Source organism: Triturus cristatus, chromosome 7 (assembly GCF_964204655.1).
Source record: "Triturus cristatus chromosome 7, aTriCri1.1, whole genome shotgun sequence".
NCBI classification, from domain to species: domain Eukaryota; kingdom Metazoa; phylum Chordata; class Amphibia; order Caudata; family Salamandridae; genus Triturus; species Triturus cristatus.
The window spans coordinates 1850804116-1850827231 of record NC_140590.1 but is presented as its reverse complement, the minus strand read 5'-3'; the positions used below and the strand labels follow the sequence as shown (position 1 = coordinate 1850827231).

The window sequence follows — 23116 nt, the reverse complement described above, 5'->3', positions numbered from 1 at the left end:
GTCAATCTGGGCCTTTGTGTGGTCGTCAACGTTTCAACCCAATATGTGCTCCTTTCGGTAGTCAAAAGCGGGTCTTCATCAGGACAGAACGGGGGTAGGGAGGGGTAGGACAGCCCTAAAAAAACCCGAGTAAATCCTGGAACGAAACCTGGTGGCAGAATCAATTTGACCAAGGCGGTGATAGTCTTAGAAAATTAAGCACGGGTGGTTCAAAGCTGGAAGTCGGTGTACAGGCATCTGTCCTCTAACGCCACTGCTGCGTCCATGAGCACTGTAAAATCAGCCCGAATGGCACCCTGCGCAGCACGAGAGGGCGCTGCTTCTTTCTGCCGCACGAGTAGATGTTGTACTCGAGTAGCAGCTTCCTCAACATGAATGGCAGGTTTCTCAACGTGAGCAGTGGCAAACTGCCATGATCGCCCATGTTGAGAAATCTCGTTGGTAGGTGGTATAGCATATGATTTTCCTTGCTCGCCAACATAATGTTGGGGAGCTGCGTGAGAGGTAAAACTCTGCTTCGCTGAGTTGTTTCCGGAACGTGGAGTGAGCAAAACTCTGCGAACTCCGCCAGCGGAGTTCGCCAGCCACCCCTCCTCCAGATGCAGCCCAACACCGATATCTCATTTAAAGGCCCATTGGCACTACTTTTGTTCGAACTTTATCTTTGCTGGATCTGGCAGAAGCCTAACACCTTGATGCCCATCAGAGCCAAGAGAATCTGCTTGTGACGGCAGAAGAGCTTCTATGACTTGGGCGGGTTTTTGACAATTCCAGGCCGAGTATGTAACATTCATGTACTGTAGGACTGTTGGATGCATCTACCTATAAATGTAACTACACCAATGACTATATAGCACTTACCAATTCATATTTTCTCTGATTTCCGTTAAAGCGCAACATATGCGAGAGTAGGGTGTCAGGGCGCTTTACAAATCATAAATGCAGAGGCAGTGAATCGTACAATAAATATTATATATGCCAATGAGAAGTACACCATGTGGGAGCGACCTATTTATACTGGTTGGCATTACGTGTTCAGACATGATGGTCTGGAGAAACCGAGTTGGAATTTAAAGTGTGTATGGGGTTTACAGAAGGCAGTGTAGACTACTTGGGTGTGCAAACGCACTAAATTTGTACTAGGCCTGGGAGAAATTACGCTCGAGTAATTGCACTAATTACGCACTACTTGTGTGATGCGAAATTACGTGATTCCGCCAGCTTGAGTAATTTGGGGCAAAACTCCTACTACAGGAACAATGAACTAAGTGAGTGACTGCTGCTCGTGTCGGTAGCATTTAGTGTCATATTGTAATATCCTGGCTTTGTTGTTATGCACTGCATCTCTTGCTTTGCCAGTGGAATGTTCATTCTATGATGTAGTACAGAATGTTGGGAGCCTGAGATGTCAGTTGAGAAGGGCTGAGCACCACACTGGCTGCTCCTGGTGGGGTCTATGACTGGTCTTGACTATCTTGTATTGGATTGAACTGGATTACCTGTAACGTACTACTAATAAACATCTAAAGATCCTCTACACGTCTGGACTCAGTCACTACACATATCCTAAGCGCAAAATGCAGTCTTTGGCCCATTTGGACGTAAGGCTGTATTTTACACTAAAAATAACTCTAAACGCTGGATTATGCTTCAAACACAATTACACATAATTAAGAGTCATTTTGCAGCAATTACGCTAGAGAACATTACTAGAGTTGCGCCCACCCCTAATTTGTACTTCTCCAGTAATTTGGAAACCATTCTTTTTTAACAGTGATTTGAGCATCCACACACCTCTGCGAATGGCTTTTGCATATATCCCTGGGTCTGTCAAAGTTTGGGGTAATTGGGAGCGCATTTGCTAATTGTGTTCTTTCGCACTTTTCCTTTAGACGCGAAGGGATCGTTCACCTTCCCGTTGTTGCATGACTTCAAGTCGTCACCAGTGGCGAACCTTGTGGTGTTCACAGTCCTGAGCACTGGGGAGATCGTGGCCGATCGTGTCCGCATGGATGTGGAGAACTCCTTCCAGAACCAGGTGAGGCCGGGAGGTGGCCCGGGTTTGGCTGGGACTGGTCCAGGCACCAAAATAAAAGTGGCCCCACTAGTGAATCGGATAGCTAAAGGCTCCCATGTTTGCAAATGAGGGCGGCTTTGAACTTGTAAAGACACGCTGTGTAGGTGTTTTGCAGTGTATTGGAGACGGTCTGCATTTGTGCTTGCTGCAGCAATGTTTGTGGTAATCTCTGGTAAATCGACTGTAAAACGCGGCCAGTGGGCCAAAAAACTGGCGAAGACAGCCCGCACACTGCCACATACATGCCAATGGACCCAGTGGAGGCGGGGGCCGACCGATTTTAGAAGCCTTTATTTTTACTGTCTTCCAACTGAAATTGCCTCTGCTTCGATAGAAGTCAATGGGGGAAATACATTCTCCCAATTTATAATTTAAAAATCTCCACATTCCCTCTTAAATGTTGGCATGTCTGCTACCTGTCTGAGCAGCCCATCGGGCACTACCAGATTGCTCACTGGGCCCTGGGCCAGTCCGACCCTGCAGGTTGCCATGGTCGCTGCTGCCTCCTGCAGTGGGAGGAGACTGATTGGCTGAGGGCTGACAGTGGGCGGGGACAGTTGCGTAGCCTGAGATGTGGAGAAGTCCATGGTGGCTCACAGTGCAGCTTGTCGCTGCCACTTGAGGCTGGAGGATGTGGCAGAAGAATGTATCACTTAGTTGCGGGACTTTTGGGTTTCTAGAAATCCAAGGCATCTCTGGTCAGGAAATTTATCAAGAAAATGTTCTAACCAATAGCAAGACCGTCAAGCAAACATGTCTGGTCTCATTAACCTGTACCTGATCTGGCATTTCTATACTGGGTTATATTGGGGGGACAGCGAGTATCGGCCACGAGCGTCAAATATGGGTCACTATGGGTAGCGGCTGTTGTCCCTGGCTTCACCACTCAGACTCTGGTACTTCCCTTGCTTCCTGTAACCCTGATTACCTGTGACCTTGGGATGTTAAGGAAGGGCCGGAAAAAAACAGCAAACCAGTCTCAGAACCCTGTGTACATTCTGAGGGTTCCTCTTCTTGCACATCCTGTAACAGGACAGAAGAGGCTGAGGGCCAAGAAGTGAGGCACATCCTGTAACAGGACCAAGGACACTGAGGGCCAAGAAGTGAGGCACATCCTGTAACAGGACAGAAGAGGCTCAAGGGCCAAGAAGTGAGGCACATCCTGTAACAGGACAGAAAAGGCTGAAGGGCCAAGAAATGAGGCACATCCTGTAACAGCACCAAGGAGACTGAGGGCCAAGAAGTGAGGCACATCCTGTAACAGGACCAAGGAGACTGAGGGCCAAGAAGCGAGGCACATCCTGTAACAGGACAGAAGAGGCTGAGGGGCCAAGAAGTGAGGCACATCCTGTAACAGGACCAAGGAGACTGAGGGCCAAGAAGTGAGGCACATCCTGTAACAGGACAGAAGAGGCTGAAGGGCCAAGAAATGAGGCACATCCTGTAACAGGTGTTTGAAAAATAACAACCTAGGCAATTCTTGTAAGTAGCAGCTGTAAGTCTTTTCTATCTAGTAGTCAGAACAGTTTAAGCAGTGAGACGAAAAATGAAAATTCTAGTTCTTTTTTAATTATAAGTTTTTGGTACATTCACAATTAAAAACAAATTTATTATATACATAGTAAAAAATCATGACAAATAATAAAATAGATTGTAGGTTACATAGGGATAAAGAATAAACAAATGTGGTGGCACAACTGTATGTTATTCGACGCGCGTTTCGGCGTAGTTAACGCCTTCGTCAGGAAAAATAAGGCCACAGTTCCTGTGCTTCAAGATTCAAACGTGGGGTTTCCAGGAATTTAAGTAGGTTATTTTTCTTGTAAGTGAATACCTTGATAGATGTTTATTCATTCAGTTATAGTTGGTATTGAGGGGGGATGGCTATTCTTTTATATTCTGCATTGCGATAAATCCATGAAATTAGCACAACCTTATTCGGTGGAAGTCTACGAATGGATGACAGTTCTTTAATACTTCATTACGAACAGTTCATGTATATATTAAAACCTGGTATATGGTAAGTTCTTGTAAGTGCCGAGTCTTGATAAAATGGTTGATGTATAAAACGGTAGCAGTAGGGGCGTAGCAGGTATGATATAACCTTCGTGCTAGACGCGTTTACGATGTCGACCGGGCTCCGTGGATGATGGTTGAAAAACCTGTACCTGATCTGGCATTTCTATACATGGGTTATATTGGGGGGCAGCGAGTATCGGCCACGAGCGTCCAATATGGGTCACTATGGGTAGCGGCTGTTGTCCCTGGCTTCACCACTCACACTCTGGTACTTCCCTTGCTTCCTGTAACCCTGGTTACCTGTGACCTTGGGATGTTAAGGAAGGGCCGGAAATAAACAGCAACCAGTCTCAGAACCCTGTGTACATTCTGAGTGTTCCCCTTCTTGCACATCCTGTAACAGGACCAAGGAGACTGAGGGCTAAGAAGTGAGGCACATCCTGTAACAGGACCAAGGAGACTGAGGGCCAAGAAGCGAGGCACATCCTGTAACAGGACAGAAGAGGCTGAGGGACCAAGAAGTGAGGCACATCCTGTAACAGGACCAAGGAGACTGGGGGCCAAGAAGTGAGGCACATCCTGTAACAGGACAGAAGAGGCTGAAGGACCAAGAAGTGACGCACATCCTGTAACAGGACCAAGGAGACTGAGGGCCAAGAAGCGAGGCACATCCTGTTACAGGACAGAAGAGGCTGAGGGCCAAGTGAGGCACATCCTGTAAGGACAGAAGAGGCTAAGGGCCAAGAAGTGAGGCACATCCTGTAACCGGAAAGGAGGCTGAGGGGCAAGAAGTGAGGCACATCCTGTAACAGGACAGAAGAGGCTGAAGGGCCAAGAAGTGAGGCACATCCTGTAACAGGACCAAGGAGACTGAGGGACAAGAAGTGAGGCACATCCTGTAACAGGACAGAAGAGGCTGAGGGGCCATGAAGTGAGGCACATCATGTAAGAGGAAAGGAGGCTGAGGGCCAAGAAGTGATGCACATCCTGTAACAAGGTGGTGGAGGCTGAGGGCCAAGAAGTGAGGCACATCCTGTAACAGGACAGAAGAGGCTGAGGGACCAAGAAGTGAGGCACATCCTGTAACAGGACCAAGGAGACTGAGGGCCAAGAAGTGAGGCACATCCTGTAACAGGACAGAAGAGGCTGAGGGGCCAAGAAGTGAGGCACATCCTATAACAGGACAGAAGAGGCTGAAGGGCCAAGAAATGAGGCACATCCTGTAACAGCACCAAGGAGACTGAGGGCCAAGAAGTGAGGCACATCCTGTAACAGGACCAAGGAGACTGAGGGCCAAGAAGCGAGGCACATCCTGTAACAGGACAGAAGAGGCTGAGGGGCCAAGAAGTGAGGCACATCCTATAACAGGACAGAAGAGGCTGAAGGGCCAAGAAATGAGGCACATCCTGTAACAGGACCAAGGAGACTGAGGGCCAAGAAGTGAGGCACATCCTGTAACAGGACAGAAGAGGCTGAGGGGCCAAGAAGTGAGGCACATCCTATAACAGGACAGAAGAGGCTGAAGGGCCAAGAAATGAGGCACATCCTGTAACAGCACCAAGGAGACTGAGGGACCAAGAAGTGAGGCACATCCTGTAACAGGACCAAGGAGACTGAGGGCCAAGAAGTGAGGCACATCCTGTAACAGGACAGAAGAGGCTGAGGGGCCAAGAAGTGAGGCACATCCTATAACAGGACAGAAGAGGCTGAAGGGCCAAGAAATGAGGCACATCCTGTAACAGCACCAAGGACACTGAGGGCCAAGAAGTGAGGCACATCCTGTAACAGGACCAAGGAGACTGAGGGCCAAGAAGCGAGGCACATCCTGTAACAGGACAGAAGAGGCTGAGGGGCCAAGAAGTGAGGCACATCCTGTAACAGGACCAAGGAGACTGAGGGCCAAGAAGTGAGGCACATCCTGTAACAGGACAGAAGAGGCCGAGGGGCCAAGAAGTGAGGCACATCTTATAACAGGACAGAAGAGGCTGAAGGGCCAAGAAATGAGGCACATCCTGTAACAGGACCAAGGAGACTGAGGGCCAAGAAGTGAGGCACATCCTGTAACAGGACCAAGGAGACTGAGGGCCAAGAAGCGAGGCACATCCTGTAACAGGACAGAAGAGGCTGAGGGACCAAGAAGTGAGGCACATCCTGTAAGAGGAAAGGAAGCTGAGGGCCAAGAAGTGAGGCACATCCTGTAACAGGACCAAGGAGACTGAGGGCCAAGAAGCGAGGCACATCCTGTAACAGGACAAAGAGGCTGAAGGGCCAACAAGTGAGGCACATCCTGTAACAGGACCAAGGAGACTGAGGGCCAAGAAGCGAGGCACATCCTGTAACAGCAAATAAACAACAGGACAGGAAGGGTACCAACACGACTAATCCCCTCAAGGGAAAGGATACAAAACAACGAAGTCAGTGTGATGTGAACAAGGCACTTTTTATCAAAAAGGCATGGGTCTACAAGCTCGGAACCAACCAATACGTTGTTGAGAGGGACGTAGACCTATGAAGATAATACAAGTTATGTATAAAGCCCTCACTCACCAACCTGGTTGGTGACATGCTTCATCATCGGGCTCCACTGGGTATGGCCGAGTGCCATCCCAGTGTGCTGCAACGCCAGGTTACTGCGGAGCGGGGTTCATGTGAAGTGACAGTGAATTTAAAATTTCCAATTGAGTCAAAAAAGTAAATTTAATAATTTTGCTAATTGGAAGAATTAAAAAGGAGTGGAGGTCAAAAAATAAAAGACCTGATTCACTCCATGGCGGTCAACATGTTTCTGCCTAAATGAATGTTCAACAGGCTTTCGTCAGGACCAGAGTGGGGGTGCAAAGTCCCGGTGGTATGAACGCGCTAAGGTTCACCCTACCGTGGGCTGCTGTGTGAAAAATATATACAGTGAAAAATCCGCCAAGTAATACCGAGGTGGAGAGAAACGAGTTTATTTACGAGGCATAGCCATTTGAAGCCTCAGGGATCCCGGGGGGGGGGGGGGGGGGGGGGGCGGGGGGGGGGATAGCAATATGGCCTCAATCCACCGGGTCCAGAATGTCACATTCTGGACCCGGTGGATTGAGGCGCTCCAGGTTCCGAACGGGTGCCGAGCAGCGAGGGCGGTGTGCCATATTGCTCCCACCCCCCCCAACCCCCCCCCCGCCGGGATCCCTGAGGCTTCGAATGGTTAGGCCTCGTAAATAAACTCGTTTCTCTCCACCTCGGTATTACTTGGCGGATTTTTCACTGTATATATTTTTCACACAGCAGCCCACGGTAGGGTGAACCTTAGCGCGTTCATACCACCGGGACTTTGCACCCCCACTCTGGTCCTGACGAAAGCCTGTTGAACATTCATTTAGGCAGAAACATGTTGACCGCCATGGAGTGAATCAGGTCTTTTATTTTTTGACCTCCACTCCTTTTTAATTCTTCCAATTAGCAAAATTATTAAATTTACTTTTTTGACTCAATTGGAAATTTTAAATTCACTGTCACTTCACATGAACCCCGCTCCGCAGTAACCTGGCGTTGCAGCACACTGGGATGGCACTCGGCCATACCCAGTGGAGCCCGATGATGAAGCATGTCACCAACCAGGTTGGTGAGTGAGGGCTTTATACATAACTTGTATTATCTTCATAGGTCTACGTCCCTCTCAACAACGTATTGGTTGGTTCCGAGCTTGTAGACCCATGCCTTTTTGATGAAAAGTGCCTTGTTCACATCCTGTAACAGGACAGAAGAGGCTGAGGGCCAAGTGAGGCACATCCTGTAACAGGACAGAAGAGGCTAAGGGCAAAGAAGTGAGGCACATCCTGTAACCAGAAAGGAGGCTGAGGGGCAAGAAGTGAGGCCCATCCTGGAACAGGACAGAGGAGGTTGTTGAGGGCCAAGAAGTTAGGCACATTCTGTAACAGGACAGAGGAGGCTGAGGGCTATGAAGTGAGGCATATCCTGTGATAGAACAGAAGAGGCTGAAGTCCCAGAAGTGAGGCACATCCTGTAACCGTGGTGGAGGCTGGGGGCCAAGAAGTGAGGCACATCCTGTAACAAGGTGGTGGAGGCTGAGGGCCAAGAAGTTAGGCACATCCAGTAAGAGGAAAGGAAGCTATTGAGGTGCAAGAAGTGAGGAACATCCTGTAACAGGACACATGAGGCTGAGGGACAAGAAGTGAGGCACATCCTGTAACAGGAAAGGAAGCTATTGAGGGGCAAGCAGTGAGGCACATCCTGTAACGGGACACATGAGGCTGAGGGCCAAGAAGTGAGGCACATCCTGTAACGGGACACATGAGGCTGAGGGCCAAGAAGTGAGGCACATCCTGTAACAGGACACAGGAGGCTGAGGGCCAAGAAGTGAGGCACATCCTGTAACAGAACCGAGGAGACTGAGGGCCTAGAAGAGAGGCACATCCTGTAACAGGACAGAAAAGTCTGAGGGCAAGAAGTGAGGCACATCCTGTAACAGGACAGAGGAGGCTGAAGAAGTGAGCCCCAGTGAGTTAACCCTCTGAGGGTGACTGTTGCTCCCCCAGTGAGTTAACCATAAGCATATGGCAGAATTGGCCTGCATGGAAGCATCCTCTATTTGGCAGTCCATTGTCTGGTACTATTGTCAAAGGGATCTGCTGAGGGTAAGTGTAATTGATGAACTGTTCCACGACCACTCAAAAGGCCTTGGAAAGTGCCTTCAGCATACAGTATGAATGACCGCATGCTATGAAACTACATCTTTATTTCTATGCCTGATCTTGGATTTTAGGGGTTCAGTAGGGGCTAAATGCCCTCCAAAGGACACGTTTATGGACATGCTGAGGCAAATGGATATAAATTTCAGATGCAGTGGAATTCAGAATAGTCCCTGTGTGCCCATGGCACAATGGTATAATGCCAAATGTGCACAGGGGCCGCATATGTATAGCTTCTTCAGCTAAGAATGCTGTAATCCACACACTCCTTATGCCCTTTGGTGATCAAATGGAAATCTCCCCCTTCCCAGGACAGTGTGAAGTTGCCAAATGTCTTCGCAATTATTCTTACTAAAGATGCCCCAGCCATCGCCCAAGGCAGCTGTGCAGTCTTTGGACCTTTCGCCATTTCCTTGAGTGGACTCCTGTCTTTTCCTTCAGTTTAGCATCTTTGCTGTCATCTTGCATCCCTCCCTGATATCGCATAACCAATGACCTGCTCGAAAACCTAACTGAAGGTTCTCAGTGTCTCAGCACCCCAGAATTCCTTGGGCCTACTTTGTACCCATGAGCAGCAGTGCCTTTATTCAAGGCCTTTGCAAGACCAATCCCTGCTTTGAGACTGCAGTGCTCATCGGTCTCTTCCTTGGAAGCCAGCGAGCTCTGGATGGAGGGTCTGGCCATCCGCCACATACTTGGCTATGAGTACTCTGAATGGAGGCCCTTCATTGAGAGTATTCTGGTCCTCCACCAAGACTGGTCCTACAAATTGACCATACTGTCAGAACCTCTAATCTCAATAACCACCTCACATCACCATAAACATCCTGCGATCTGCGTGTAGGGCCGTTGAGCTGACCATGCAATTAAGATCCCAATATTAGTCTACTCAGACCTACCTGCCCGTTGACCTGACCCTAAACTGAAGCCTCATGCTCAACAACCCTGGGCAATGGCCAGCTGTACACAACTTTATACTGTGATTAGCAGAGTCTGAGTACGAAGAGTGACCAGATGCCTTGCTTCACCTCGCCGGACACTGGCTGCTCCTTCTCGGGATCCCCTGCCACCGTTGGGTGAGGGGGTTTAGCAAATACCCAGCAGCTGACAGAAATGGAGCCTCAATGAGCAACTAGTTCACCCTTGTTTGGTGAACATATCCTACTTCATGGGTAGCTGAACCCTTCCACGTTGTACCATGCACCCTATCCTTTAGATGGTTCCTGTTGACGAAGGGCATATCCGTGGCCCACTAAAGAGATTGATTGGAGTGAGTGTATTATTCGAAGTGTTGGAATGAAGGTGATCACACCCTTTTTCCTCCTAGGAGGCATGCAGTGGGATATTTTGCATTACCTATTTTCTCACATAGGAGGGAGGGCTGCCTCGCCATCTTCCGGATTACTGGACGATGAAAGAAGTGTCCCTGCATGGACTAGTAGTCTGTATATTGCTTGTGCCTCGAGCCATGCTCCTCCTTTCTTTTTTTCAGATATCTTTGTCTTGTTCACAGGTCAACCTCACATTCTCCGCAGCGAAGGGCCGCCCCGGCTCCAATGTCAATCTCCGTATCCAGGCAGCACCAGGATCCCGCTGCGGCGTCCGCGCAGTTGATGAGAGTGTCCTGCTCATGAATGGTGGAAGTGGCCAGTCGCTCGGTGACAAGGTAGGACCGCTCCCCCTTTCCTTTTACTCCTACTCTGACCAGTGCTGATATGCTGCTGCCAAGCAAGGGAGGTGGGTGCAGTGTGAAGCGGGGCGTTACCTGCGCTCCAAAGGACCTCTGGGCCAGATGTACGAAAGTCTTATTTTGCACTTCCTAAATAGTAATTTCGTAGGAATTGCTATTCAAGAAATGCAAACGTGTATGTACAACATTTGTAATTTTCCTAATACTGATTCCTAAAGAGGAATCGCTATAAGTAAATCGCAAGTAGGGAATACCAATCCATTCCCTCTTATGGGCAAAATAGGAAATGGTTTGCATTTCCTAAATTACGATTTCCTAATAGGAAATTGCAAATGAAGAAATCCAAACCAAAGGGTGCCTCTGCGCTTAAGGCCGCCCTGGAGGCACCCCAACATTTGTAGTGCACATGTAAATGCACATATGTCCTAGGGGCATATGTCCGCTTCATGTTACATTAAACTAAGGCATTTTTAAATGCATTTTTTTCTTTATCATGCACATGGTCTCCATCGACTGAGTTGATGGTAATAGCATTTCCTAAATGGCCAATTCGCATTAGTAAATACTTTGCAATTCATAAAGCACATGTACAAATACCGGGTAGAAATCGCAACTTGAGAACATTTTTTGGCCTTTTGAAAAGGCTGTTTTGCATTTCTTAATGGGCCGAAATTGTGATTCTACTTGGAAAGAAATGTAAAAAGCTTTGGTACATTTGGCCCCAAGTTTGGTGCATCAAACTGTCTTTCATCAAAGATACTGAAAGCAGGGTAGCAACCATAGGGCACATCACGGCTGGAGAAAGGAGTTTACATTTTCATCTGTTCTTCACTAGCAGGGCCACGATGTGTACAAGAGCTGCCATCTTTTTCAAATCAGTTTATCAGACTAATTCCGGGTGGACTCAAGTCCCTGCAAGGAAGAGTTGGGACGCCCAACATGAATGGAGTTATCATGGGCCAACTGAGAGCTTTCAGCTGCTCCACACATGGTCTCTCTGAGCCGCAGAAAGAAATACACCCACTTTCTTACAGGGTCTGCAGTTTGATGGAGGCTCAGACACAGCGAGAACCCTCTAGGTTTTTTGCTTTAAATGCTAGAGGAGCTAAAGATTACAAAAGAAAACTGTGTGGGGGGGAAGGGGAATGGGACGAGAGCTAGAAAAGCGAGGCATTCCCTTGGCGTGCTGAACAAAAAATAACAATCCCTCAATAGCAGGATACAACTCCTCCAATCAAGAACAATGTCAAGAAGTGCTCTCCGGGTGGGACACGCATAAGAATAAGGAGGAACGCCATTGAACAGGGAGCTGAGGGGGACAAGAAACCTATCCAATCATGATTGAGAGGCTGACCCAATGAACACCCATCCTGGTAAAGATCCTTAATCCACCGTTAAACTATAGTAAAACATGATTTCATCTATTTTAAAAGGCTGGACTTCATTCAGGATCGAAATGCTGAGTGTCGTTATGAGTCCCTTGAGTGCTAGAGCCATCCTTATGCACGATGACCAAGTGCCCTGTTTCTTAAATTCTGTATTGTTTTTTTCGTCTCCTCGCAGATAATGAACCAGATGCCGTTTCGAGAACTCTATGGGTTAAAGCAAGCAGGGTTTGACGTGAAAGATCCTGAAAAGCCATGTGAGAAAATGAAGAACATTTTTCACGAAGGTGTGCCGTACAGGGTGACGGACGTCAGCAAGGACGGGTCCGTTCCTGATATTTTTGAGGTAGGTGTCCAATCCTCACTTGCATCAGTATCTGCAAACAAAGCTGAATGGGGGGGCAGCATGGGCGTTTATGGCAGCTTTTAGACTCTAGGCACGGAAGGGGTACATTGTGAGCAGAGCTGCTCCGCACAACCATTAATATATTACAGGTGTCATCAACCCACCCCCCCCCCCCCCCCCGAAACCGAATGGGCTGCTCTCATGCCATTTTCTCTGGGTAGCTAATATCTTGGTCTCTCTGCAGTCAGCGGTCAGTCTGTCCCGAACATGGATGTTCTCTGGTGTCTTCGAGGGGGGGGGACTGGATTTAATGCTCACTCTATTGGTCAATTCAGGGGGTAAGACGCCAGGTCTGCCTTCAGGGCCTTGTAGTCATTGGAGACTTTTGGGGTGAGGGGTTGAGTCGGCAAGGGGGGAGAGGCAGCGCCTGGCAGCTGGTGAACTTCCAAAGGAGTGATATGTGAATAACTAACTAGACCGAATGAGTGAGGCTGCCCCCCCCCCCCCTGGTTGAACGGTGTAGGGGTCCGCCTATCGAATATTTAAAACAAATGGGCCCTAGTGCATTTTACAGTAAATTATCAAACACTGTCCATCGGCTGAATAGCCACATATTATACAGACCAGTCTGAACGAGCACGTGTGCAATATTTCAGTGCTTATATGAAGAATTCACTAGAAGCAAATACACAGACAAAATATCGGACTCCCTAACTTTAGTTCGAGGAGGGGGTAGATGCATGCTGCATCTCCTTGGTAGATGGCAAGCGTGCAAGTGTTTCTTACCTCTGCCTTTGTGATGAAGCTGTTCACAGTAAAGGCGGGTGTTGGGGTGATTTCTGCTCAGAAGTGTAGGTCCCGGAGGAAGCCTCATCCACGCGCGGCAGCCATCCACACCGTGCACCGCAAGGGAAACTTGCAGTCTGCCACATGCAGTTGTTCTTCCCTTTCTCAGACTGTGCCATGTTTTTACTTTCTCAAATCAATAGTATCATAGATTACTAACAAGATTGTCTGCCATCCGTGCCATGTTCTAAATGGTCTACCCAGCTGGAAATCCACAAACGCTGGGAAAGCACAGTGCATGCAGCGGTGTTGGAGGCCCAGGGCTGGTGTTGCAAGTCGTAGGATTCTTCTGATAAGTGTCTCCTCCTGACCTCTTCAGCAAAGTCCAGGGTTTCGTCTAATCCCTGAACACTGGGGAGTCACTCTCCTTGGCGCTCTACAAGGGCAGTCTTCTCTTCCCCCTGGTTTCCAGCACATCCTTCTGGTCTTGCTTTACACCATGATATACCTGGATCTGCAGCTATCTTCAAATCTCTCTACATGGCGCTCTACACAACGGGTGCTGCACCACTACATATCTTGGGTATGGCGCTGTACTGTATAGTTTCTTCTGTCCCCCCTGGTTTCCAACACCTCCTTCTGGTCTTGGTTTACACCATGGTATTGTTGTATCAATGGCTATCTTCCAATCACTCCCCATGGCGCTGTACAAGTGCAGTCTTTCTTCTGTCCCCCTGGTTTCCAAAACCTCCTTGTCTCCGTTTACACCATGGCTTTGTTAGTTATCCAATATTTGGGTATCTTTCATAGATTCACATGCCTGAATCATTCCCCGTCGCCGTGAGTCCCACTGTAAAATACAAAAGTAGTGCCATAAATCAATAGTAGGCTAAAAAGAAAAAAGGCTTAAGGACTAAATCTTAGTAGCCTATCTACCTCCTTATAGTAAAAGGAACCAATGGTCGGCTCCAACCAATCCGCTACCAGCACCCTCTATAACACTCAGCAGAGGCAGTTCTCCTCAGATTTTCACCGCACGTCGTGTGGAAGGGAGTCTCTTGAGTGCCACTCAGTTTTTCTCTTCGACTCTTCAGAAAGATGTCTGACAAGAAGGCCCTATTCAGATCCTGCAGGACCTGTGATAAAAAAAGGGTCCATGCTGATGACCAGCATAACGATTGCCTTTATTGCCTCTATCCGAAGCATGAGGCCAAAGACTGCAAGATTTGCCGTACCTTCCCTAGCAAGATTCTTAGGGATAGGGAAGCAAGACTGCTTTTATGGCTTAAATCCTCTTCGGCTGAGGATGAAGACCGGGCCTCTACTTCTAGCAAGAGAGCTAGATGACATGACAGCGCTTCTAGTGAGGGAAGAAAGCGCCACAAATCTTCCCATGATGTCACTGACCCTTTACAGAGGTCACCTAAGCTTTCCTCTGGGTCAACGCTGTCTCCACCCTTTACATCGGTCAAGGAGTTTAAGAAAACATCTTCTTCAAAAACCGTGAGTAAAGGACATGTCAAATCTGTCACACGACGCTCTCATCGACGACTATTTGTGTGACTTCTTCTGCCCCATCGTCGACAGCAACTATCTCGACGACGGCCATCACCTCACCTATTCTGTCTACCAGAATCTTAATCCCAACCAAAACTAAGTCCGTTCTTGAAGAATCGTCGACGAGAAAATCATCGAAGTCCCCGTCGACGACTACACCGTTGACGTCAAATTCATGACGAAGCCTCCATCATCGAAGAAGGAGTTAGCATCGATGTCTACTACATCGTCTACGTCTGTCCCATCGACTATGACACCGTCGACGACTCTTCCGTCGACGACCCTTCCATCGACGACCCTTCCGTCGACCACGAGCCTGTCGGCGAAGAGCCCGTCAACGACTGATATACCAATTCAAATCGAGTCGACAGTGATTACTGTACCTTCACAGTCGACGCCCATGTCGTCTGGACTTTCCCAACTCAAGACTTTGAAAGGCCTATTGCGCAACAGGATTATAGTAAGATTTCTCTGCTTCTGCCTTCACACGTCTTAGAAACTTACGTAGAAGATGATGATTACGAGGACGATGAGGGACCTTATGGCATAGCTGATTATCCTTCTGAGCTTAACAACATATGTCAGGATGACGACGAGTATCAGGAACAATATTATCAGGAGCGACTTATGGTTCCACATCATAGATATCAGTTCCACACAAGGGAGTCACGCCAGAGGGAAATGAGTCCCCTTCCTTCAACTCTGATACAAGATCTTCAAGCTATGCTTGTGGATTACCATGAAAGGTTTCCCCCTCAACAGGCTGTCCCTAAAATCCACCCCCACCAGCGGTGGTTCCTGATCCTTTACCTGAGCCTGATGCTCCTTCTACGCTGGCTCGTCCTTCGGGTCCTTCTGAAGATTAGGTTGAGGAGGGGGAATTACCTGACAAAGCTCCCATTCTGGATCCCTGGAACGATTATATTATTCCAATGCCTTCTCCGCCTCTTCCGGCACCCTCTGATTCTCCTCCTGAGGATATGTGGGGCTTTCATAATTTGATGCAGCGGGCAGCCGTTAGATTCCAACTGCCTATTACTGTCGAACAGACAGATTGTTTTTTACATGATTTCAAGGCAGAGTCCAGAAAAATCAGGCGTGCTGTACCCATCATAGACTACATCTGGCAAGAAGGGGTTAAGATAATGAAGACACCTGCATCTATTCCGGCAGTGCTTCCTCGCATAGAGAAGAAATACCATGCCCCTGCAAACAGACCATCTTGTCTTATAGGTCATCCACGACCAGAGTCAGTCATTTCGCAAGCTGCCCAACAGCGATCAAAGAATCCTGCAACGCCTATCACCACGCCGCCTGACAAGGAAGGACGTCTGGACTTCGTAGGCAAGAAATTTTCCTCCATGGCAGCGGCCTCTATTAGAGCTGCTAATGCTCTAGCGATTATCGGCCGTTATGACCGACAAATGTGGTCAGATGGCGGGTCTCATCGACCTCATCCCGGAAGACCATTGACAGGAGGCCAGGAAAATCCTATTCGAGGGTGAACTTGCCTCAAACGATAGATTGTGCACTGGACATTGTTAACACCAGTTTCCGTCACCTTGCTGGAGATGCAGTGCTTAGACGCCAGGGGTGGCTGAAAGCCACTACTTTTAGACCTAAAGTCCAAACCAAGATTCTTGACATGGCCTACGACTGGGATTCTTTGTTTGGTAAGCACATTGATGAGGCCCTCCTAGCTATGAAAACCGACACGGATCCCGCTAGATCTTTAGGCACCCTTCAATACAGGTGTGGGTCTTTCAGAGGCACAAGAGGACGTGGTTTTACGTCAAGAGGATACCAATCGAACCAACAAAATCGGCAGTATCAATCTCTGTATCGACAACCTTATAATCAGTCATTATACCGACAATCCTCAACAGCAAGTTTCTTCCGTCAGGGCGGTCGAAAGTGATCACAGAATCAAGGCCGAGACACTAACAGGAAACCGTGATCTCACCAGGGTGCCAACCAAATTACCCTCCATACCCGTGGTCACGAAGATTTCAACATATGTGCACAGGTGGCACGAAATTACTTCAGACCGATGGGTTTTGGACCTGGTCACCAAGGGTCACACCCTGGAATTTCTCAAACAGCCACCTACTACTCCGCCTCTTCACTTACTATTCAAAGAAGCCTTAATAATGCTCCTCAAGAAAGCGATAGAGAAAGTTCCATCATCTAAAATTGGAAACGGTTTCTATTCTCTTTTTTTTCCTGATCAGAAAAAAGTCAGTGGAATGGCCGATTCTCGACCTCCGCAAGCTCAACAAATTCCTCAAAAAGCAAAGTTTCCAGATGGCCACGCTTTCCGAGATTTTAAACGAAGGAGACTTTATGACTTCTCTGGAAATGGACGACGTGTATTTCCACATCCCTATTCACCCCAAACAGCACAAGTATCACAGTGGCTGCCCCCCACTATTAGTTCAAAGTGCTCCCGTTTGGCCTGAAATCGGCACCAAGAATTTTCACGAAGTGCTTGGCACCAGTAGCAGCAGCATTGAGATCTCGAGGAATCCAAGTGTTCCTTTATCTCGACGATTGACTGCTTAAAGGTCCTTTGGAACACTAAGCCAATGTTGCCACAGCAACATGTCTCCATCTCTTTGCTTCACTGGGGATGACTCAATGAGAGCAAATCACAGTTGCATCCACTTAGTCATTCCTTTTCTCGTAGCAAAGCATTCTTGTCACACGACCGTCCAAATACGCCTCCAAAAATTAGCCTCTGTAATTTCAAGAAAAAGGTCAGTTTCTGTCCGGATGTTGCATCATTCCTGGGGATGTGCTCTTCTGCAATAAATCTCATTCCCTTGGCACCGCTCAAAATGAGGCCTTCAGGAAGAACTATACCTTCAATGGCAACAAGCTTTGTGGTCTGTCTACGATTCCATCAAGATCATCCCGCGCATGGTAGATTCTCTGCATTGGTGGTCACAAACAGCGAATCTGGCCCAAGGTCTCACATTCCTGCAAACCATTCCAGAGTTTGTCTTAACGACCGACTCCTCCATGGAGGGATGGGGAGGTCACCTGCAAGATTTGGAAATTCAAGGGAAATGGTCTCAAGTGCAGAAACAGCAGCATATTAACAGACTGGAGTTCCGCACCATCTTTCTATCTCTGCAAGCTTTTCTCCCAAGGATTGCGGGTTCCTCAGTGCTGGTCCGTACCGACAATACGACCAGCATGTATTACATCAACAAGCAAGGAGGAACAAAATCAACTATGCTCTCGCAGGAGGCAAAGGAGTTGTGGGAGTGGATCACGCTCCACAAGATAACCCTGAGAGCCGAGCACATCAGGGGTCTCCACAATACTCTGGCGGATACACTGAGCAGGTCCCTATCAGACTGTCACGAGTGGGAACTGGAACAGAAGCAGATAGAGTATTCCAGGCTTGGGGCAAACCAGCCCTGGATCTATGTGCAACGAGGAGAACAAGAAATGCCAATACTATGCCAGCAAGTTCCCTCAGAAGGGCTAAAGGGGGAACGCCCTGTTCATGCGATGGTCGGATTTGCGTATACGCTTTTCCCTCCCAATACCATTGATCCCGAAAGTGCTCCACAAGATGAAGCTAGAGGGTTGCCGACTAATTCTGATTGCCCCTTGTTGGCCAAGACCGTATTGGTTCCAGGAACTTCTGCTATTGTCTCAAGACAAGCCCATTCGCCTTCATCCAACGCCAACGATGTTGTCACAGGACAAAGGCCAAGTGGTTCATCCGGACCCACGGTCCCTGCACTTGCACGCATGGCTCCTGATTTCTTAGATTTCAAGGACCTCAACATTTCGTAAGACTGTCGTGAAATGTTAGCAAAAGTTCGGGCTCCGAGCACAACCAAGACTTATTGCCTAAAATGGAAGTGATTTTGTTGGTGTGAAGCGAATAACGTTCACCCAATTCAAGCACCTACGGAACAAATCTGGGATTACCGTTTCATCAGTCAAGGTCCATCTGGCTGCTCTTTCCAGATTCAGAAGATGCGCTAAACTTCCTTCTCTCTGTTCGTCTTCTCTTGTCAAACAATTATGAAGGACTTTTTCGTGCATTCCCTCCGGTGCGGGCACCTCCTCCAGAGTGGGAACTCAACACCGTTCTAGCACAATTAATGAAACGTCCATTTGAACCACAAAGCTGATCTTAAATTCCTCACTTGGAAGGTCGCCCTTTTACTGGCTCTGACTTCCGCAAGAAGGGTGAGTGAAATCCAAACTTTCACTATTAAGGAAACTTTTTACATTTTACTCAGGACCATGTAACTCTTCGAATGAATCCTAGATTCATCCCTAAAGTACCGTCACAATTTCACCTGAATGAACCAGTAAGGTTCAGTACTTTCTTTCCGAATCCAGCTGAAAGAGCATTACACTCTTTGGATGTTAAGCGCTGTTTAAAATTCTACTTACAGAAGACTAAAGACATCAGACGGTCCAACCAACTTTTAGTGGCCTATGGTCAAGCAACACTTGGAACTGCAGTGACAAAGGCTACAATCGCCAGATGGCTGGCATCTGCTATTCACTTCTGCCATGAGAAGGCCAACAAACCTACAAAGGAAAGCCAGGGCACATTCTACAAGAACTATGGCAGCTTCTACAGCATTGTTCACTGGAGTGACTCTGGAAAATATCTGCCGTGCTGCGACATGGAAAAATGTCCACACGTTCACAAGGCATTACTGTCTTCAATCTGCACAACAGGAAGATGCAGCAGTTGGACAGGCCGTCTTACGCCATCTTTTTCACTAAGGTTGGATTCCTACAGTATTTTCTCTTTCTGTGCTGTTATATTGATTTCTGTATTCATGCTCCTATGTTTCACAGATCATGTGTTAATTTTCTTTCAAAACAGATCTATATATATTCATGTTTTATTTCTTATAATGTCTTCTTAAGATGACTATTGTGTTCTCAAAGCTTGGTCATTACAGTTTGTTTTCAATGTTATGGATGTAGCTTGGGAGTTTACAAACACTTTTCTCCCACCATTCGCTAGCGACAGTACATTTGGCATACTGCTTGCTACTCTGATTCAGGCATGTGAATCTATGAAAGATACCCCAATACTGGATAAGAAAACAAGTTACTTAGCTGTAACTACAGTTATCCAGTATTGGTACCTTTCATAGATTCACATGCACCCACCCCCCTCCCCGTCGAGTCAGTTATCAGTGATTTTGGGATACTTGCTTGAGGGTGCTGGTAGCTGATTGGTTGGAGCTGACTTTTGGTTTCTTTTACTATAAGGAGGTAGATGGACCACTAAGATTTAGGCCTTTTTTCTTTTTAGCCTATTATTTATTTATGGCACTACTTTTGCATTTTACTGTGGGACTCCTGCCTCGGCGAGGGGGAATGATTCAGGCATGTTAATCTATGAAAGTTACCAAAACTGAATAACTGTAGTTACAGGTAACTAACTTGTTTTCATCTACGGCTATCTTCCAGTCATTCTCCATGATGCTGAACAAGTGCAGTCTTTCTTCCGTCCCCCCTGGTTTCCAACACCTCCTTCTGGTCTTGTTTTAGACCATGGTATTGTTAGATCTGCTGCCAACCTGGAGGCAGCCTGCCTCTTTATTCGATCATCTCTCCTTAAACTCTTTGTGCTGGCATATTTTAGGACACAATGTTGGTGTTTTTGCTGCCCCACTTGCACTGGCTACAGATGGTTGAGGGTGCAAACAGGAATGGTTGAAGTGATGGCACTGCATATACTCAGACCCACCCTTCAATGTCCCTTTCTGTCTGCAGTCCTGCCTCTGCAGGAATATACAACCGAAACCCACCCCAGTTCATAGCCTCACAGACCATCCACTGCACATTTGCCATCCGCATCGGAAACAAGACATTTCAACTCACCCTAGATCGGTTTCATGTCTAATGGAAGTTTGGTCATCCTGCGATCTTTGTAGGAAGCCCATCACAGACCCTGTTCCTGGCCCTAAATAAGTACCCATCCTTGCACCTGAGAGAAGTTATGCCTGGGTTGAAACTTTGCTACCCTTGAGAGTCTTTGCTCTGCAGCATGACGTGAAGAAGGGTTGGCACGTGCTCTCCTCAATACATAAAGTGCCCTTCGCTCCCCAAGAGTATTTGAGAAGTAACCTTCAATGATCAAGAGAAACGGTGAACCCAAACCTCTTGGTTCCCTAGAATTCCAGAATTGTTCATAAGTGGGTAGTTGGTGGGAAACATGTTTAACAGGCACACCCCTCCTGCCCTACTTAGACTGATTCCGAGAGATGTTTGTTGGGGGAATCGGTTGCATGCACCTATCTTTATACCCTAAGCCAAGCTCTTATTTGACATTAGGGCATCCCAGTTCACTTCATTCTAACATATGTACTGTACCCACAGCTTCTCATGTGCCAGGTTTCCCGAGGACCTTAGACTTCTGGGCATGTGTGGTACCCCTCTGATCACTGCTGGAGAAGGCATATAGTTAATCGATGGCTCACTGGCTGGTATACTGAGGCGCTGCCTTCTCCAGTCTTGGAGGCTCCAGCAAGTTGAAGCATTTGGCTTGACTCTGCAGGTGTCATTTGGTTTGCCTGGCACACTGGGCACATGATTTCATTTTCTATGTTCTACAACTTTCCCCTCGGGTGAGCATTGATCTCTATGTAACATCAACACCTGCAGGTCTGTATGGTGACTCCTTTAGCATCTGAAACTAGGCACAGCTCATCTGCAGCAGACCAGCAGCCATGGCTGCTGTGAGTGCCAGTTGTGCATGCCCTGGAGTGAAGATCATGGTAGTGCCCGAGGGATAAACCTGTTATGGTCCTCATGATTCTGGTCAGCGTTGTACCTGTGGAAGGAAAGTGTCTGTGCAGTTGTAATAGTGCGGTTAGGTAATGGGAAGATCCACACTCCCACCCCGCTTGTTCTGCTCATGGACTCTGCCTTTCGCCACACCTCTTTCTACCCTTATTGATCATCATTCTAAGGGCTTTTTTTTCCCCATGAATAAAAGGTGCAGACCGCTTAAGCTATCTCCTGAGGGTGGCCTTATCTTGCGTCTTTCAGTTTTGTTGGGAGGCAGTGGCATGAGTGGCGGAAGTGCCACTGGTGTTGACCTGGATGTTGGACACTATTTGCTAATGCTTACTTCTCAGCAACCTCTTTTAGCTGGAGGAATTACCCCGGGTGTAGGTAAGGACCCTAAGTTAAACTTGCACTGCTGCCCTCTAATTGATGCAATACCTCATTGGTGCCTGAAGAGTGGGAGTGCTTCCAGGTCAATGGCAGTCAACTGTATGTGAACTCGTCACTACCCGAACAAGCACCAAATGCTAATGATGAATGCCTGATGTGTCCAGGTGTAGACTTTTGTTAGACCTGGCACCTTGGCGTGAGTTTCCCTTCCATTTTTTGATGGTGTGCCTCGATTGTTTTGCTGGTGTTGTCCGCTCAGGGCACCGCGCTGTGGTAAATAAAATCTTCTTTACCGGACTGAATTTCATACGGAATCTTAAAATAGCTCAAAAATAACAAGAGGCAGAATCCGTGGTATAAGAGGTTTTCTAAATGGGCTTTATTCCACTCAAAATGGCCGACTCGAGTCGCGGCCTTCAGGTTCCGTCACCACGAGGGTTCAGGAAGTGAAGTACAATACTTTATTGACAGACATGCATTTTTATAATAAGTACATTACAATGAAACGAATGTAGAAGGCGTAACATTTGATAAGAAAAGTAACATAACAGGTACGTAATCGAAACTAGGCGTAATAAGGAATAAAAGAAACATGATTGGTTAGGATTATCAGACATAGGTGGATCTATAAGATAATACTTGGCATAGATGCGCGCGCAGCAGCATGACGTGTGAGTGACGTGCAACTAGGGGGTGAAGGGACTTGACATTTAGCTCTACATGTGGAGACGAGAAGTCTGGGGGGTCAAGTCAACCTAATCCCAAATCATATCTAACATCCTATGTTTAAAGAACTATGTTATCCACAAGGAAGGACTCTCGGACAGAATCTATTCTATACTGACTGTGTGCGTGCACAAACGCCTAAGTGTCTATATGAGATGCGAGAGGCAGAAAACTTTCCATGGCAGCAGGGCTATGAATCACTTGCAGGAGGACGGAAAGGCTGAGTCCTTTGCTTGTGAGCTAAAGGAAATGTTTACCTAAATCACTAGACAGGAATGCATCGGCTGAAGAGCAAAATAGATAATTCGAAGGTGAAATACAGCTTCTTGGCAGGCAGGCGAAAACTGGCCGAGGCAGGCACCGTTAGCTGCACAGGGAGTAGGACAAAGTTCATGGATACAGATGCGAGCTCAAGCTGAAGCTGTCAAAAGACAGAGAGCAGGGAAACGCTTTGAGGACAGAATCGGGCCTACTTGCCTGAACTGTAAAAATGGAGTAACTTAGCCATATAAAGTCGGTGGCCTTTCATACTTAGGAATCGAATATCCAGCCCATTGATGGCGGATCTGACAGAGAACATGTCGACGGTAGACACACATATATTTGCGTTCTTAGAAACTGGAACTGGAGGGAACATACATGTATTTGTAACATGCATATAGA

The 23116-nt window shown here is 47.5% G+C and overlaps 1 protein-coding gene across 1 annotated transcript in view; it reads left to right on the top strand.

Annotated features, from left to right (window-relative positions):
- The window catches only part of LOC146813443 (ovostatin-like), a 365994-nt gene that overhangs the window by 222809 nt on the left and 120069 nt on the right, over positions 1-23116 (top strand). Inside the window, exons 14-16 of the mRNA XM_085620205.1 lie at positions 1893-2038; positions 10301-10453; positions 12041-12208. Coding sequence (XP_085476331.1) covers positions 1893-2038; positions 10301-10453; positions 12041-12208 — 467 coding nt within the window. The remainder of the gene's footprint in view (positions 1-1892; positions 2039-10300; positions 10454-12040; positions 12209-23116) is intronic.